The sequence below is a fragment of the Nicotiana sylvestris genome, chromosome 9 (genome assembly GCF_000393655.2).
Source record: "Nicotiana sylvestris chromosome 9, ASM39365v2, whole genome shotgun sequence".
NCBI lineage: Eukaryota > Viridiplantae > Streptophyta > Magnoliopsida > Solanales > Solanaceae > Nicotiana > Nicotiana sylvestris.
The window spans coordinates 7196227-7214408 of record NC_091065.1 but is presented as its reverse complement, the minus strand read 5'-3'; the positions used below and the strand labels follow the sequence as shown (position 1 = coordinate 7214408).

Genomic DNA, 18182 nt, shown 5'->3' with positions numbered 1-18182 from the left:
TACCACCATTTCTCAATCATAAGTAGGTTCCACAATAAACAAACTAAGTTTTTTCTCAATATCAAGGATTTACTCACTATTTCAACCATAGTAACATTCAAGAATACAACAAGTATCAATTTAAGACTCACGGTCATGCTCGACACCAACGTATAGATACTCGTCACTATGCCTATACGCCGTACTCAACAAGAAGCAAATAGCAAATAAGACTCAACTCCTAATCCCTCAAGCTAAGGTTAGACCGGACACTTACCTCAAACTTCCACGACCAACTCAAGCCTCAAACACCGTTTTTCCTTTCAAATTTGGCTCCAACCCAATCGAATCTATACATAATCGACTTAATAACATCAATAAATGCTAGACTATCCAATTTCAATGCTTAATTATAGCTTTCCAATCATTCTTCCCAAAAATCCAAAAATCGACCCCGGGCCCGCTTGGTCAAAACACGAGGTTCGGACCAAAACTCGATCACCCATTTATCCACGACCTCAATATATAATTTGTTTTCAAATTCAACCCCAAAACGAGGTCTAAATCACAATTAGTCAAAAAGCTCTAATTCTACCCAAATCCCTAATTTTCTACCCTTAATCACATATTTTAGCCCTAAAAATCTAATGGGTGATGATAGAAATGGAAGAAAACAAGCTTAGGATTACATACCTATGAAGTTATGGTGAAGAAACTCTTCAAAAATCGCCCCAAGAGGTGTGGAGAAAAAGGAGTTATGAAATTTTTGTGAAAATCCCGAATGGCTACTGTTTCTGAACATTTAAAATAACTGGGCGAATTTGGCCTACGCGATCGCGGACCAAAGAATACGATCGCATTGAATAACTGAGGCTATGCATTGTGATCGCAGACTATACCATGCGATCGCATAGAAGGAAATGAAGGCTGGGGGCTAACACATCGCGATCGCGGAGTAGGCAGTGCGATCACATAGAGCAAAAGAAGGACCTCTCAGACTTAACCCTACGCGATCGCATATAACAAAACAGGACCCTGAAGTTTTTCACTATGCGATCGCGGGACTTACTATGCTATCGCATAACGCTAAATCTCTGAACACCAGATGCAGCAGAAAATCTAGATTTTCTAAGTTTAAAATACTCCGACACTTATCCAAAACTCACCCGAGACCTCGGGGCTCCAAACCAAATATACGTACTAACTCAAAAACATCATACGAACTTATCCGAGCGATCAAATCGCCAAAATAACCTCAATAACAACGAATTAAACCTTAAAATCAAAGGATTTTCTCAAACTTCATAAAGCATTAACTTTAGCAATTTAGGTCCGAATCACGTCAAATGATATCCGTTTTTCATCAAATTTCACAAAAACATCTTAAATTATATATAAGATCTGTACCGGGCGCCGGAATCAAATTACGGGCCCGATACTAACATGTTCTAATCAAATTCCATTTCAAATTTCTTTAAAAAATTTCAGAAAATAATTTCCTTTAAAAATTCATTTCTCGGGCTTGGGACCTCGGAATTCGATTTCGGGCATACGCCCAAGTTCCATATTTTCCTACGGACCCTCTGAGACCATCGAATCACAGGTCCGGGTTCATTTACCCAAAATGTTGACCGAAGTCAAATTAACTCATTTTATTACCAAATTTTATCATTTTTCACAGAATTTCATATTTAAGCTTTCCGGCTACGCACCCGGACTGCGTGCGCAAATCAAGGTGATGATAAATGAAGTTTTCAAGGCCTCAGAAGCACGGAATCTAGTTTAAAAATAAGTGATGACCTTTTGGATCATCACAGTACTTCTGTTGGGATAATAATAGAATATATTTTTTATAATTTAAATTAAGATATTACAAAAAAAAATTAGTTATTACTCTATATAATATTACTCCATAGATGTGAGGTTATAATATTTGAGTTTCTGCCAATAGTTATTCATTTATGTATATAAAATTTATAAAATTTTATGGGATTACAATAGTATCTCACATCGTGCGGGTACTAATACTAGTAACTAAAAATAGTATACTCGCTTCGAAATGCACTCTGAGCCTTCCCTATTCAAAAAACAACTTTTCTTTTTCTGTACAATGAAAATTTACTATCAAATTTATTTAACTAAGGAAAAGAAAGAGACACACACAAAAAAAAAAAAAAAAAAAAAACCTGCTTTTTTCTCCTACAATCTCTCGCAATCAATCTTTAAGAAATGACCTCCTGTTTCAAACATTGGAATCATCCCTTTCTTCGCCTTTAATCTTCCTCTTGCACTCGGAGAGGGGGAAAAAAAAAAAGAATTATGCAATTTATGATGAATATTCTCTCTTTAACAAATTATTATTTCTTTTCTTGACCCCTCCAAATCCTCATTTTCTTTCATGTTTTTCATCATCATGCCACTCTCAATCCCCATCGTTTTGCCACCTTTTTCACTCATTTGGTTCTAATATATATATATATTCCATCATTCTAATTTCCTTCTCCTTCAATCCTTCCATTTGAAATAAAAGCGCAATTATTATTGTTGTTGTTGCAGATAAATTTTTTTCTATTTCAGATTGAGGCGTAATTATTGTTGTTATTGTTGAATCTTGCAGCTGTTTGAGGTTGAGACGTAATTATTGTTGTCGTTGTTGCTAAATGTCTCTCGTTCTTGTGTTTTTTATTTGAATCTTCCATTTGACATTGAAGCGCATTTATTGTTGTCGTGGTTGGATTTTTCTCTATTTGGAATCAAGTAGTAGCTGTTGTCGTTATTACTGAATTTTGTAGCTGTTTGGGATTGAGGTGTAATTGTTGTTGTCGTTGTTGTTGCTGAATCTCTCTCATTATTGTGCTATCTCTTCATCTCCATTTCTCTACACTTTGTCCCCTAATACAATGGGGAATTGTTGCTCTAGTGGGGAAGAAACAAATGAAATTACAAACAATGAAAATGGACAAACCAACAATCCCAAAAATGAAGAAAATTCATCATCTACACATAATCTTGATTCCACAACACCAACAAAAACAACCCCTCCACCTCCAACAACAACAACAACATCCCCTAGCCCATCATCAAAACCATCAAAACCATCACCAATAGGGCCAGTTTTAGGCAGACCAATGGAAGATGTTAGAACAACATATACAATAGGAAAAGAACTTGGTAGGGGCCAATTTGGTGTAACACATTTATGTACACATAAACAAACAGGAGAACAATTTGCATGCAAAACAATAGCAAAAAGAAAATTAGTGAACAAAGAAGATATTGAAGATGTTAGAAGAGAAGTACAAATAATGCATCATTTGACAGGACAACCTAATATTGTTGAATTAAAAGGAGCTTATGAAGACAAACATTCTGTGCATTTGGTCATGGAGTTGTGTGCTGGAGGCGAACTTTTCGATCGAATTATCGCTAAGGGACATTATACTGAACGTGCAGCAGCTTCATTGCTGAGAACAATTGTGCAAATTGTTCATACTTGTCATTCTATGGGAGTTATTCATAGAGATCTTAAGCCTGAGAATTTTCTACTTCTTAATAAGGATGAGAATGCACCTCTTAAAGCTACTGATTTTGGTCTTTCAGTATTCTACAAGCAAGGTATTTAAATCTATAATTAAACTTTTACCTTTCAATATAATGATAGTGCACGGGCCAGTTTGCGTATTTTGATATTTTATTTACTTCGACTATTTCATCAGGCTTGTTATCTCCTACTAATATATGTATCTAATAACTCTGTCTAAAGTAGGATTTTGGATTTAAATTTGATTGGTCAATTATTAAGTTTTTACCATGGAACACAGTGGTGGAGTCACCTTATGCTAAGAGGACACCCCTTCGCCGGGAAATTACATTGTGTATTTAGATCAAAAAATTATTTCATGTATATACACTATATATTGACTTCCCTTAGCTTCTTTTTGTGTTTAACTTCTTTATATTTTGACATCCCGTAGTAAAATTTCTAGCTTGAATACCCTTTCACCGGAAAATTACGTTGTGCACCTAGGTCAAAAAATTATTTCATGTATATACACTATATGTTGACTTCCCTTAGCTTCTTCGTGTATTTTAACTTCTTTATATTTTGACACCACGGCCCGTAGTAAAATTTCTGGCTTGGATACCCCTTCACCGGAAAATTACATTATCATTATGTACCTAGGTCAAAATTATTTTAATGTATATACACTATATTTTGACTTCTCTTAGCCTCTTCGTGTGTTTAACTTCTTTATATTTTGATACTCATTAATAAAATTTCTGGCTCCAGCACTAATTGAACACAATACACTTTTAAAAATTTTGGTGATTGTCATATATTTGTTTTTTCTGCAGGAGATGTATTTAAAGACATTGTGGGTAGTGCATATTACATTGCACCTGAAGTCTTGAAAAGAAGATATGGACCAGAAGTTGATATATGGAGTATTGGAGTTATGTTATATATTCTTCTTTGTGGTGTTCCTCCTTTCTGGGCAGGTAAATCACATACATAAGACTTAGGGTGTGTTTGGTATCAAGGAAAATATTTTCCAATATGAACTCATTTTCCTCCAATTGGAGGAAAATGTTTTCCTTATCAATAGAAACGAAAATATTTTTCAAAACTCCTTCTCAACTTTACCCGCCTTCACCAACCACCCGACCCCCTCTCCGAAAAAAGACTTTCTTTTTTCTTCATATTTCAGTTTTTTCCGTTACCACCCACCCTACTATCCCTCCACCCCACCCTCCACCCCCCTTTTTTTACAATTTTAATTATTATTTTTTACCTTAATTTTTTTTTGTTTTTTTGCAATTTTAAATTTCTGTTTTTTTGTTTTTCTGCATCACCCACCCCAATCCCCCCTCCCCCCCAAAAATTTTTGTAATTTATATTTCTATTTTTTTTGTTTTACTGCCCCCTCCCTCCCCCCACCACAAAAAAAAATTTAAATATATTTTTAGTTATATTTTTTAAATATATTTTTCAGTTTTGATTTTTTTATTTATCTGTTTAAATGTTCAAAATTTTACAAGTTCCAAAAATTATAAGTTCGGAGGTTTATGTGTTTAGAAGTTTACGGGTTTAGAAATTATAAAGTTTACGGGTTCAAAATTCCGCGGTTTTGAAAGTTTAGCGGTTCGAAAGTTTATGAAATTTGTGGGTTCGGAGGGTTGTTGGTTTGAAAGTTTATGACTTCATGTTTGTTATATCTAAATTATTTATGAATACTCTTGAGAAGTCATTTTTCTTAATTTGTATACCAAACACCGCAAAATAAATAAGATTACTACTTATTTTCCGAAAAAATATTTTCTTGGAAAATCACCCTAAAGATCAAATTGTTCGCATCTAAATATCTCATGTTTATGCTAAACCAATAAATATATGATATGTGTCTTTTATACGTATATTTATTAGTTAATCATGATTAAGTGATATATATGATCGCTTTAATTTATAACTTCCAAGATGAACTTTCATGGTTCGGGTGTGGCCAAGTACCTCCCCATTTACCTTTTTCATCATTTCTTTTGCACTGAAATAATAAAATACAGGCGAAAATAACCTCTTGCAAAAATTAAGGTGAGACTAAGTAATGGACCCAATGTGATCCGAGCCTTTCTCTAACCTGTGCAACTAGGTCTTTAGGGGGCCGTTTGGTATGATGGATAATAATCCTAAGATAAAAATTTAGTACCACCTTATCCATTTTTTTGTTACTAATTTTGGGATAAGTTATCCCAGAATTAAAAATAGTACCGAGATAATTTATACCTGCCAAAGAGTGGAATAGTAATCCCAAGATAAGTTATCCCGGGATAAAACAGTAAATTAACAATCTCATGATCACTACAACATACCAAACAATCAATTAAGAAATAATATTAGGATAACCAATTAATCCTAGTATAGCTTGTCTTCAAACGAAACGACCAGTACATTATTGAGCTGCAAGTTTTAATAATAAAGATACATAAAACTCTAGTTATTGTATGTAAAATAACAAATCTTATTGTGTCACTCTTGGCATAGGTTAAAGTCATTGAACAATTAAATCTCTTTTATTTTTTCAGAAAATGAAAATGGAATATTCAATGCAATATTGAGGGGACATATTGATTTTTCAAGTGATCCATGGCCTTCAATTTCCAGTGGAGCCAAAGACCTTGTCAGGAAGATGTTGACCATAGATCCCAAGCAGAGATTAACAGCTATGCAAGTCCTCAGTAAGTTATTTGTACAACAATAAGTGATCTGATCGTGTAAATATTTGTTTGAAACATCAGTTCATACAATTTAAACTAAAAAAAGGATAGCCCCGCGCACAATCCTGCATTCATGTAGGATCCAAGAAAGAGCCGTACCCCAAAAATTGTGATGTAGACAGCCTACTCTAATGCAAGCATTAGTGATTGCTACCACGGCTCGACCCCGCGACATATATGTCACACAGAGACAACTTTACCTTTTCTCTAATGCTCCCCTTGATACAATTTAAAATCTTCCGAGTATTACATAATCAAAGAACTTATGTCCTATGCACGGGCGATAAAGAAGATTATTTACACAATTAAGTTATTTATAAGGTAATTACAGGTAAATCTTTATGATAAGCATTAATTGGAGGCCTGTTTATATAGCTCACATGTACTCTAACTAATTAAATTGTTGTGTATTAAGATCATTCATGGATCAAGGAGGATGGAGAAGCACCAGATACACCACTGGACAATGCTGTTTTACATAGGCTCAAACAATTCAGAGCTATGAACAAGTTTAAGAAAGTTGCTCTTCGGGTAAATTTTACACGTTCAGTATAATTTAACTTGTTACAGTAAATTGTTTGTCTTATATTCCAGGTTACTAGTCCACTTCTTACGGACATTTATCTTAATTATCTTTTAGGTGACCTAATAACGTAAAAGTTCTTTTATCTTGTCAGTATATAGAAGTTAAACTCTTGTTAGTATGAGAGCGTATAACGACACGTGGCGATCAAATTTTTGTTGTTAATATTGACTTTTGAGAAATCTTCTTATGGATTTAAAAGTATATTTTATGTTAACTAAGTAATTAATACATTTAAAGGAATACAAAATTAATTTAGGGGAAGATATTTTCAGGTTATTGCAGGGTGTCTATCAGAGGAAGAAATTATGGGATTGAAGCAAATGTTCAAAAGTATGGACGCTGATAACAGTGGATCAATAACAATTGAGGAATTAAAGCAAGGATTAGCCAAACAAGGAACTAAACTATCAGATTATGAGATTAAACAGTTAATGGAAGCTGTAAGTTCTGCAACTTCTTTTTTTTCTTTTAAATAATATGGTGTCCAGTCTAGTTTACATGCACCTCGACTGATTCTGTGGAGTACTTGCTATCTCCCGCGAGCAATTCTACAAACTTAATTTTCAATCAATTTTTCTCATTCTATCTCGAAGTATCCATTCACTCAAAATTGCTCAGCTTCTATTTCTACTTTCCATTAGCGAATACAAGCTTTTTCGAGTTTTTAATAGCCTCTTCCCCTTCCCCTTCCCCCTCCCCGCTGTTCTTCTGAATTTCGATTGCTTATTTTCACAAGCACAAATTCCGCTTTTTTCGGAAAAATATTCTTTCACAAAATAAGCCATCTTTTAGATCCAAATTAAGCCTTCATAATTCGGAATTTTTCGAAAATTCAAGGCTTATTCAATTTTTATTTGAGGTAAAGGAAATTTTTCTTTGTATAGGAATGAATATAAATGATACATATACCCAACCTCTATTATCTTCAATAGTAATTTTATCAAATGTGTACAAGGACATAATATTTTACTTTTTGCTCCCACTGAAAGGCATAGTAGGTAAAAAGACTATTGATTGAATTATTTCCTCCTCGAGTAGGTTGTTTTTGAAAGTTTATTTTTAATGCTAATTATCTTTTTTATATATTGGGAATATTTAGGCTGATGCTGATGGAAATGGGACCATAGATTATGAAGAATTCATCACAGCAACAATGCACATGAACAGAATGGATAAAGAAGAACATCTTTACACTGCATTCCAATATTTTGATAAGGATCACAGCGGGTAAGTTCCATAATATGATATTTATCTGGAAAAATAAAAGAAAAATAAAAGGAAAAACCTAAATAAAAGAGAAAAAAAATGAAAACCTGATAATTAAGTTGGGGAAAATAAAATAAGTGACTATTATTCCTCCTTTTCTTTTCTATTCTATTTTACATTTTTTCCGCTTACTTTTTCATTTGAATTTCAAAATTCGGTTCATTCCTGACTACATGTTATTTGGACACTTCTTAAATTTTATTTTTTCATCGAAAAGCGCCCAATTTAGTAAAGGGGCAAATTCGTGAATTTAATTCCTTCTGGTATTATGTTATTATAGAATCGGAAAACAATATACTTAAATACTATCCAAACTAAAGTAGAGAGCAATTAAATTAACTTCCTCTTCTTTCTCTTTAGTTGTATTGAAAAAATTAAACTACTTCAAATCCCGTAAGTGCTGCAAATTTTTGCACAATACGAGTATAACTTCAATGGCGGACCCAAAAGTAGGTATCTGTGAAAATGCCCCTTTTTTCGTCGTATAACGTCCAATCTAGTAAAGGGGCAAATTCGTGGATTTAATTCCTTCTTTTTTTATAGAATCAGAAAACAATATACTTGAATAATATCCAAACTAAGTAGGGAGTAATTTTATATTGAACATCCTCTTCTTTCTTTTTATTTTCCCTAGATTATGTTTTAATGTTGCTGAGGATAGTATTCCACCTTAGTTAATATGTGCTTGTCATTTTTCTTCAGATATATATCAAGAGAAGAGCTAGAGCAAGCTCTGCGAGAATTTGGTATGAATGACGAAAATGATTTGAGGGAAATCATTGATGAAGTTGACACTGATCATGTAAGTCAAAACAACTAAATATACACATGCCAATACACATTCATTCTTTTTTTTCTTTGAGTTTGACTATATTTTCCTGAACCGAGGGCCTATCGGAAACAACCTCTACCTTCACAAGGTAGGGATAAGGTTGCGATACACTATCCTTCCCAGACCCACTTGTGGAATTACGCTTGGTTTGTTGTTGCTGTTGTAATAAATAATAAGTTCATCAATCAATATTTTTTGGTTTTGCAGGATGGTCGGATAAATTACGATGAGTTTGTAGCAATGATGAAGAAAGGAAATCCTGAAGCAGCAACAATGAACCCAAAGAAAAGAAGGGATTCATTTGTTGCATAAATTTTCATCATCAATTAATGAAAAATGTCTCAAAAGAATGAAAGACAATTATGTTAATTGTCCTTGTTGTAGAGAAGACCAAACTATTACATAGTAAAAATTTCAAGAACCATTCATGAGACATTGTATATTAAATATGATATTAAGAAGAAACACACACATACACACATTTACAAAGAATAGATTGTAAAAGTCATGGCTATGTTGAGATTTGAGGGTTAATAGGATCTTCTAATGCCAAACGCAGTTTGGTTAAAGCTTTGATCTGAAAAGAATGGAGGTCTTTCAGAGTATATATGTATCGATACTTCTGCAATTTAGAAAGTAGGTTTAAAAGTTCATTTTAATCCGTTACCTCTCAGATATTTTTCGTGTAAACATCATATTCATTCACTCCAATTGTGTTTGTTAGTACTTCGTTTTATACCTCAACTCTAGAGATGTAATATGTGCAAATAAATTAACACACGGAAGAAGAAATATACTTTTTTGTGTCCGAGCCAGCTTGTCCACATCTCGACGAGTATATGGTATCTCCCATCAGCATAGAAACATGCTTAACTCTGTCCATCAAAGCTTAAACAAATGAGAAGAAAGTACCTAGCATTTTCTTTTCCTCTCCGCCGCTGGAAATTGAATCTTGGTCTCCTATAGTTTTCTCCTATTTCATTGATGCTCGGCCGCACTCTTGGCTGCCAGAAGAAGAAATATATATTTGAGACAATTTCTCGTCTGTTTTTCATTGCAAATGAACAAAACAATTCATTAAACTTATAGCCTACTTTGATTCAAGACAACACAACAAGGTAACAAAACTAGAAAACTATAGTTGACCACAGCCTGCTAAAATACAACTTATTATCCCCATTGCCCCCTGCTGCTAGGGATCCCCAGCTCATCCACTGTGATTCTTTGAACTTGCGATTATAGGTTGGAAGTGAAAGACAACGCATCACTAAGCCAACCCTTTTTTTCCCCTTTTTTTGTGATTTTTGGATCAGTTTGCGTGCATCTCGATGGATTCACTGGATACCTGCAACCTCCGACCACCACAAGTACCGAGTATGGCCTAGTGGTCAATAAAGTGCGTTAAGAGCCATGAGGTCTCAAGTTCAAATATAGTAGAGGCAAAAACACTAGGTGATTTCTTCCCATTTATCCAAGCGTAGATAGAGTTACCTGGTTACTGGTTACCTGCTGCTATAACCTGTTGCTAGTGGGAGGCAGCAGGTATCTCGTGAAATTAGTCGAGGTACGTGCAAGTTGGTCCAGACACCACGATTATCATAAAAAAATTAAAAAAAAAAAGGGTGGGTGGGGGTGGGGGTTACTTTATATTCCTTAAGCTCTGCTCAGTCCCTTAAGAAATCCTATTCCTTTTTTTGATGAAGTAAGAGATATTATAAAAAGTATCAAGAAGATGCAAAAGAGCACTGTCCAGGTGCTAATACAAAAGATGATATGTTAGCTCTGTACAGATGGTCCTATGCTAGTGTTAGGGAGCTAACAAAATCCAAAAATAATTCGGGGGAGCTAATAGGGGAGAGGTTACTCCAGCTTTATAAAAAAACTATACAATTAGCTTTCAAGGAGTAATTAGGAGTTGCTAAACCCTCAAAACATCTTCTATTCCTTTCTGTCCAAATAACCCAAAAAATACATCCAGGAATCATTTTCCAGATCTTGCTGATGGATTTACCAACTTTCCATCGACTCCAGCTACTATAAGCATCTTTAGTACTCTCTGGCATCACCCAGTTGAATCCTAAAACTGAAAGGAACATATTCCAAATATCCGTAGCAACTGGACAATGCAAAAATAGATGTCTGTTTGTTTTAAAATCCTGCTGGCACATGTAGCATCTATTAACTATGGGAATACTCCTTTTGCAAAGATTATCTTGAGTGAGGCACGCTTCCTTCAATGCAGTCCAGCTATGACATATAACTTTGGGGGGTAATTTTGTTTTCCAGATGAGCTTCCAAGGCCAATTGTCCACCATTTCATTTTGGCTAATATTATGTAGGTATCCTGCTTTCACTGTGTATATTCCTTTAGTACTTGCTCCCCATATGAGTTTATCTGGAAGCTGCTCATTGACCATGCATTTCTCCAATTGGGTGAATTACTTAGCCTTCTTAAGAAATCCTATTCCTTTCATCCCATATAATCCTAACAAGTCATAAACTGGCTAGTTTCTCTATTGCTTCAAACTCAGCCTCAAACTTCCTCATATTCCGAATTGCCAACCATTCAAAGTTCAAAATTTTTTTTTTTCTGAATTATCATCAATTTCGGCATACAGGACATATCTAACCAGTTGTTGACAGAGTTATCTAGATGGGTGTTCAAAATCTAGAGGTAATGAATAATGTGAGCTTTAGTGTAAGCTCAAAATTCCACTCCACTTTCACGCAGATATTCAAGGAAGCTAAAGAATAACTTCAATTTTGTTCAATAAGAACCTCACCTGTGAAATCCATCCCCTTGAAGTTGATTTACTTTGATTATCATTCGATGACATGCAAATTCATCGTTGATGCCATGTGATCCTCGCAAAATTGGACTTGCTGGCTGCAAATTCATTCCATTGAAGTTGATTTACATTGATTATCATTCGATGACGTGCAATTTCATTGTTGATGCCATATGATCCTCCACTTTCAACATTGGTTGCTGGGTACAAATTCATCCCATTGAAGATGATCAGACTGCTTCAATTATCAGGGGCTTCAATTATCAGGGGATGACTAATTAGCAACTTCTTGATTGGCACGATATAACCTGAATTGTCATCATTTCTGGACTTAGCTAGACAGGTGATAATGTGAGGGCAATGCATAATACAAAAATATAAGAACTTCTGATTCACCAGTCTTTGCTCACTTCTCTAGATATGTAAAACAGTGATGCAAATTACGATAAGCAATGAATAAAAATATCAAGTATGGCACAATCCTTGTTGTAATTGCAAATGCATAACAGCAATTCACATGCACAATTCAATTAGCCAGCTCGCAGAACTTCTAGAAAAGGACATTTTTAGTTGTTTTTTTGTGCCTAAAGCAATTGTTATTATTTAGCAGGATTTTAAAAGTTACAGAATTTATTTCCCAGTTAATTCTAAATCATAATTTTGAGTATTTAAGTTTGAGTATTTCCCAGACAAGAGGGGTTGCTCTGATGGTAAGCAACCCCCACTTCCAACCGAGAGGTTGTGAGTTCGAGTCTCCCCAAGAGCAAGGTGGGAAGTTCTTGGAGGGAAGGATGTCGGGGGTCTATTTGGAATCAGTCTCTCTACCCTAGGGTAGGGGTAAGGTCTGCGTACACACTACCCTCCCCAGACCCCACCAAGTGGGATTATACTGGGTTGTTGTTGTTGTAAGTTTGAGATAAGGAATTTCAATATTTTCTCTAACCTAGGGAAAAAAATATATAATTCTGAGTTGCAACCCAAACTGAGGACAATGCCTAAGGTGTTGAGGAAGTAATGGACTTTCTTCCTCTATTCCATTGTCCGTTGACCTTGTCAACAACCTTGCCATCTTCAAAGCACCTTTGACTTAAATAACCTGCAATCATATCAATCATAAAACCTCCTTCGCCCAACGAATTTTAGCTATGAAATATGAATCCTAAACTGTTCAAACCTGCTCCAATCACCCTGCCACCAGTAGACTACAGATACCAGAAAGCATATCAAGGAAAGCGCATGTCATAAGTGTGACAATAGGGGAGGGAGACTATATCAACCCAACCCCTTGTTTTGAGTATTTGTGTTCCAGTTCATGTTTGAAACTTTACATGAGTTGGTATTTTGTTTTGGGCCTTGTTGGTATAGTTCGGGTTGAGATCCAAGGGGCTTGTGGTGGTATCGGACTACTTGAACCATTTCAGTTGTTGCTGAAATTTTTGGTGTCTGGTGCATTGCTATCAATCAAAGAGGTAAGTTGAGTCGACTAGACGAGGAGGCTTTGCTCTCTGCAATCACGACCAACTCACCATGAACACAGTAGTCAACCATATTGACTCTCCACAAACGTGGAGCCATGACCGCGATCATGATGAATTAGCGGGGAGTTGAATGAAGGGTTAAATGATCTTCGTGATCGCGAAGGGTAGACCACGAACGCGATGATCTAGGCTAAGCCTGGACAGCGATTGTGATAGGTGGTTCGCAATTGCAATTAGGGAAATTGCCTGAGCATAAATATCCGCTATAATGAAATCAGATTGGATTTTCTTCCATTTTTGGCACAGAGGAACTCGTGGGTGATTCCTTTCCCGACTGAAATCGACCCAAATCACAGAGGTCACAATTCCTTTAAACTATCTGATGATTAAACTTGAACCTGGTTGAATTCTAACCATAAAAACATGAGATTCAAGAGGGGAATTGGGGTTTTTAGACACTAGATACACTCCTATACTATGTACTAACCTATGTTGCTCGGACTCTCCGAAAATGTCGCCGGGTGCGTGTCGGATACTCCAAAAGTAGTGTATTTTTGGAGAATCCGACACGAGTACGGCAACATTTTGGAGAGTCCACGCAACATTGGTACTAACTAAAGCAAAAGTAAAAACTAAAGCACAAAGAAAAACACTACATTAGCAGTTTGAAAGACATTGAAATAAGCTTAAATAAAAAATAAAAAATAAATAAAAAAAGACTCAAACATGTGCAGAAGCAGAGTAACTAAAACAAAGAAAGAAAACTCAAAGATGTGCAGAAACAGCATAGTGCAGGTAGGGAATCAGGATAGTAAAAATTGCAGAATACATCAGCAAAAGGCAAAACTTAAGCACATGAAAAGTAACTGAGTCTGCTTTTGGCAGAACTCCCGGGGAAGTAGCAGAATCCAGATTCCAGAAGGACTGATTATGGGAATAAATTCTGTGAAAAGCAGAACAGTTTTGTGAAATGCACAATTGATTGAGTCCAGGTTTATCCAATATAAAGGCATAGGATTTGACTTGTTTCCATTCATTTGTTTCAGAATCGGCTTAGACAAGCACAAAAGAGCTCGACCCGGTCAAGAATGAATATTCAAAGACAACAGAGCAATTTTCGGCCATTACATTAGCACAATGATTCACTCAAGATTCATTCACAACAAAAGCACTACACCAGCAAGAAGTTCGAAACACACACACCCAAATTCATGCCCCAAGTATGTCGATTTCATAACTCAGCTCATGTAGTGCAACAATATCTCAACAAAGAAGTAACAATCTCAATCATTCAAGTGTAAAAACTCTTAGATAGTCTAAATTGAAACCCTTCAAAACTCATAGAATTTATACAAGATTTACCACAAGAAACTCAGCCAACTTAGGTGAGAAACATACCTGGTAATTCAACAAGAATGAGAGAATTAAGGTTATGGTTCGAGGACTCTTGCTGTGAAGGGAACGTTAATGTAAAGGGGAAGAAGGCGAAACATTGAAATTCGATGATGGAGGGAAAGAAAGAGTGTTGTGAGATTATATTATTGAGCTGCCAGAAGCATGTGAGATTATATTACTGAGCAGAATCTAACTGAAGCTTGGGGATACTCTTGTGAAGCTTCATCAACAATTCACTACAGGGAATGCTAAATCCTTCTGAGGTTTTCTGTGAAAATTTTGGCAACAGTTCCTCCACATTAATATCTTCAGAAAAATTACAAAGACATTCCAAGATAGTTGAAGTAATTCTCGAGTCTAGCTCAATACCCTTAGCAGCCATTTTGTGAAGCAAATCAACAATTTCTCCTGTTTGACCATTCAAACTAAAACCCTTGAGTAAACAATCATACACAGTAATGTCTGCCAAGCCAGAAGCATCCATTATCTCAAATAACTTTTTCGCCTCCTCCAATTGTCCTAGCTTCGAAAACCTATTTATTAATATGGAGAAAGTGAATACATCGGGATTCAAACCCCTCCTATTCATACCAATAAGCAACTCCTTGGCTGATTGCAAATTTCCTGCTTCGAGAGTCGAACGAATGATAATATTGTACGAGACTATATCAGGTTCACAATTTGCATCTAACATTTCTTTAAACAACCCCGTCGCTTGCTCCAAGCTACCCTCTTTGCACAAGGCATCCATCAATGAGTTGTAGTCAAAAGCAGTCGGATGATATCCATTCTTTCTAAATCTAAGAAACAAACCTTTTGCTATATTGAGCACATTTAGCTTGCAAAATCCATCAATTATAGTGTTATAGGTTATTGAATCGGGAATAAAATTCAATTGATTTAGCTGCTTCCAGAGTTCCAAAGCTCTGACAACATTGTTTGCCTCTAAGTAAGCTCCAATAAGTACAGTAAAGGTTCCGATATCAGCTAGGCTCTTGTTCTCAACCATCTTGTTATGAATTTTTGCAGCCTTATCAAGCTGGCCGTCTCGGCAAAGTCCGCGTATCAATACGTTCATTGTAATAACATTCGGTTGAACATAAGTCTCGTCACCCAACATCGATTCGAAAAGTGTCACTGCATCATCCACTTTCCCACTTTCAGAAAGTCCTTTTAGTAGTGTATTGTAAGTGACCAAGTCGGGTGTCTTGCCTTTTGCTATCATCACCTTTAAAATGTGAAAAGCATCGGCCAATGACCCTTCCTTGCATAGTGCACTAAGAAGAATATTGTAAGTTATATTTCCGGGCTCTTCACCCCTATCAAGAATCAAATTGAACAATTCCATTGCTTTTTTAGCCCTCCCGTTAGTGCAGAGGGCACCAATCATACCCGCAAACATAAAACTGTCGGGCTGGATTCCCCTGTTCAACATATCATCATACAACATTGTACTTTCTTTCAATTTGCCCTGCTTACAAAATCCATTAATTAAGCACGAATAAGTGACTACAATCGGAGAAATTCCTTTCTCCAACATCTTATTCAAAAGTTCTTTCCCTCTACTAACATACCCTTTGTTGCAAAGCCCATTTATAAGTGTAGTATGCACGACAACATCAGCTTCCAGACCCTTCGTTCTCATCTCTTCCAACAACTCCATCGCATCGTCCAACCTACCCTCGGAACAAAGACCCTCCATCAAAATGCTATACGTATACGAGTTCGGACCACAACTCACCACATTTTCCATACTAAACCTCAAATCCAGAGCCTCCTCTATTTTCTTCTCTTTGCAAAGTCCTCTCATGAGGGTGTTTAAACTAACCACATCGGGTGTTACCTCTTTCTTATCCAAACTACAAGCAAACTCAATAGCCTTAACAACCATACCATTTTCACATAAACCCTTCAATATAACATTTACAATATACACATTAACCTTATAACCATTCTTGAAAATCAACGCCAATACACCAATTGCCAATCTTGGGTTTTGAACATACACAAAACATTCAATCAAAGCAGCTAATGATAAAAACCAAGGCAAGACTTGAACTTTTCTCATTTTATGGTACACCCTTAAAGCAAGATTGTAATCCTTATTCTTTGCAAAAGTTACAACAAGAAAATTACAAGTTGACTCTGATGGGATTTGACCCAAATCAAGATTTTGGTTAAAAAGTGAAAATGCATTAATTAATTGGTTTTTTTTAGGGTTTTCACAAAGGGACCTTAATTGGGTATCCAATTTTTGTGTATGTGATGAGTAAAGTGTAGCTGCTGCTGAAAAGTGTTTGATAAAAATTCGATTTTGGGTATTAAAGGGTTCTTGAAAATAAATGCAGAGATTTGTTATTTGCTTTCTAGTCATCATTCTGAACTGACCATAGAGATATGCAGCTGAGGTGACGATTAAGACCAAGAAAGGTGGCAATTACGTTGTGTAAATTGGATTTATGAGAGAAGGTGTGAAGGGTAATACTTTAAACCTAGAACGAGGGTCGAAAATCACCTGTGACGCCACCGCTTATGGCTTCTGCAGCGGTCAGAAAGGCTTGAGTGATAGCTTGAGGTTGAAACAGAACTTTTGTAAGCAGCAAATTTTGTAAAGTAGAAAACATTTTGTAAGAAGCAATTTTAATGAATTTCAGCAGGAATTTAAATTAGTTGAATTAATAAATTTCAATTTTTTTGATTGCTAAAGTAGAGGAAAAGGAAAAAAGTGTATGTAATAAGTGAATTTGATTATGTGTATTTAACTTAGGATTAATTACCGGACAATTATAAATTTGTACAGTTTAATTTTTCTAACTTCAAATTTTCTGTATCAAGTTAAAGTTAGAAATAATTGGTCAAATTGTGAAAAGAACATAGATTTTGAACTCCACCGTACAGAATCCTCATATACTTTAACAACTATTGCCTTTAAGCAGGCATGTGAACATAAAACGTGTCAGATTTTGAAAAAAATACGTTTGTTAAGTCAAGCTGAGAAAATATATTTGAAATTAAAATTATTTTTGGATATATATATTTCACTTGAAAAAAATAGTACAGTTTTTAAAGAGAAAATATTGAGTACTTGAAAAAAAAAAATTCAAGCTTGAAACTCATACTTAAACATTAAGTCTAATGAATAATAAAACAATGTTTTGAAGATGAGTTTTGGAGAAAAGAAAAAAAAAATTGTGGACAAATGAATTAACTATTATATAAAAACTCAAACTACAATACTCCTTAAAAAAACACAACAACAACTTTTATGTACGAGTTCCAAATAAGTTGGAGTCAACGATATAAATTCTCAATCCTTTCATTTAGTTGACTATACTTTTTTTATTTTTATAAATTCAATGTACGCTGGGTTTTGTTGTAGAATAGGATGAATATTTAGAGCTGGCAATATGGCAACTATATCTGAAGCTTCAGTGTGAGTATTCCCCGTGATACAAACGTAATTCATTGCAGGGGAGTGTGCAGGATTTTTCGTAAGTGGTGTCGATATGTAGAAGAAATTAACAAATGAATAATCCCATATTTAAGATATGCTCGGCTGCTTTTTTCATATTTAAGATTTAAAG

At 35.3% G+C, this 18182-nt stretch overlaps 2 protein-coding genes across 2 annotated transcripts; one reads left to right on the top strand and one right to left on the bottom strand.

The window, feature by feature from the left end:
• Positions 1–2230: 2230 nt before the first annotated feature.
• Positions 2231–9747, top strand: LOC104223731 (calcium-dependent protein kinase 17-like). Its single transcript, XM_009775230.2, has 8 exons — positions 2231–3594; positions 4336–4479; positions 6061–6213; positions 6668–6783; positions 7111–7278; positions 7938–8065; positions 8807–8906; positions 9144–9747. The coding sequence occupies exons 1-8, from the start codon at positions 2880–2882 to the stop codon at positions 9246–9248; spliced, it is 1629 nt and encodes a 542-aa protein (XP_009773532.1). The 5' UTR covers positions 2231–2879; the 3' UTR covers positions 9249–9747.
• On the bottom strand, positions 9532–17215 carry LOC104223727 (pentatricopeptide repeat-containing protein At4g28010). Its single transcript, XM_009775217.2, has 3 exons — positions 14602–17215; positions 11720–12033; positions 9532–9940 (listed from the first exon to the last, which is right to left on the bottom strand). The coding sequence occupies exon 1, from the start codon at positions 16973–16975 to the stop codon at positions 14774–14776; it is 2202 nt and encodes a 733-aa protein (XP_009773519.1). The 5' UTR covers positions 16976–17215; the 3' UTR covers positions 9532–9940; positions 11720–12033; positions 14602–14773.
• Between the last annotated feature and the right edge of the window lie 967 nt (positions 17216–18182).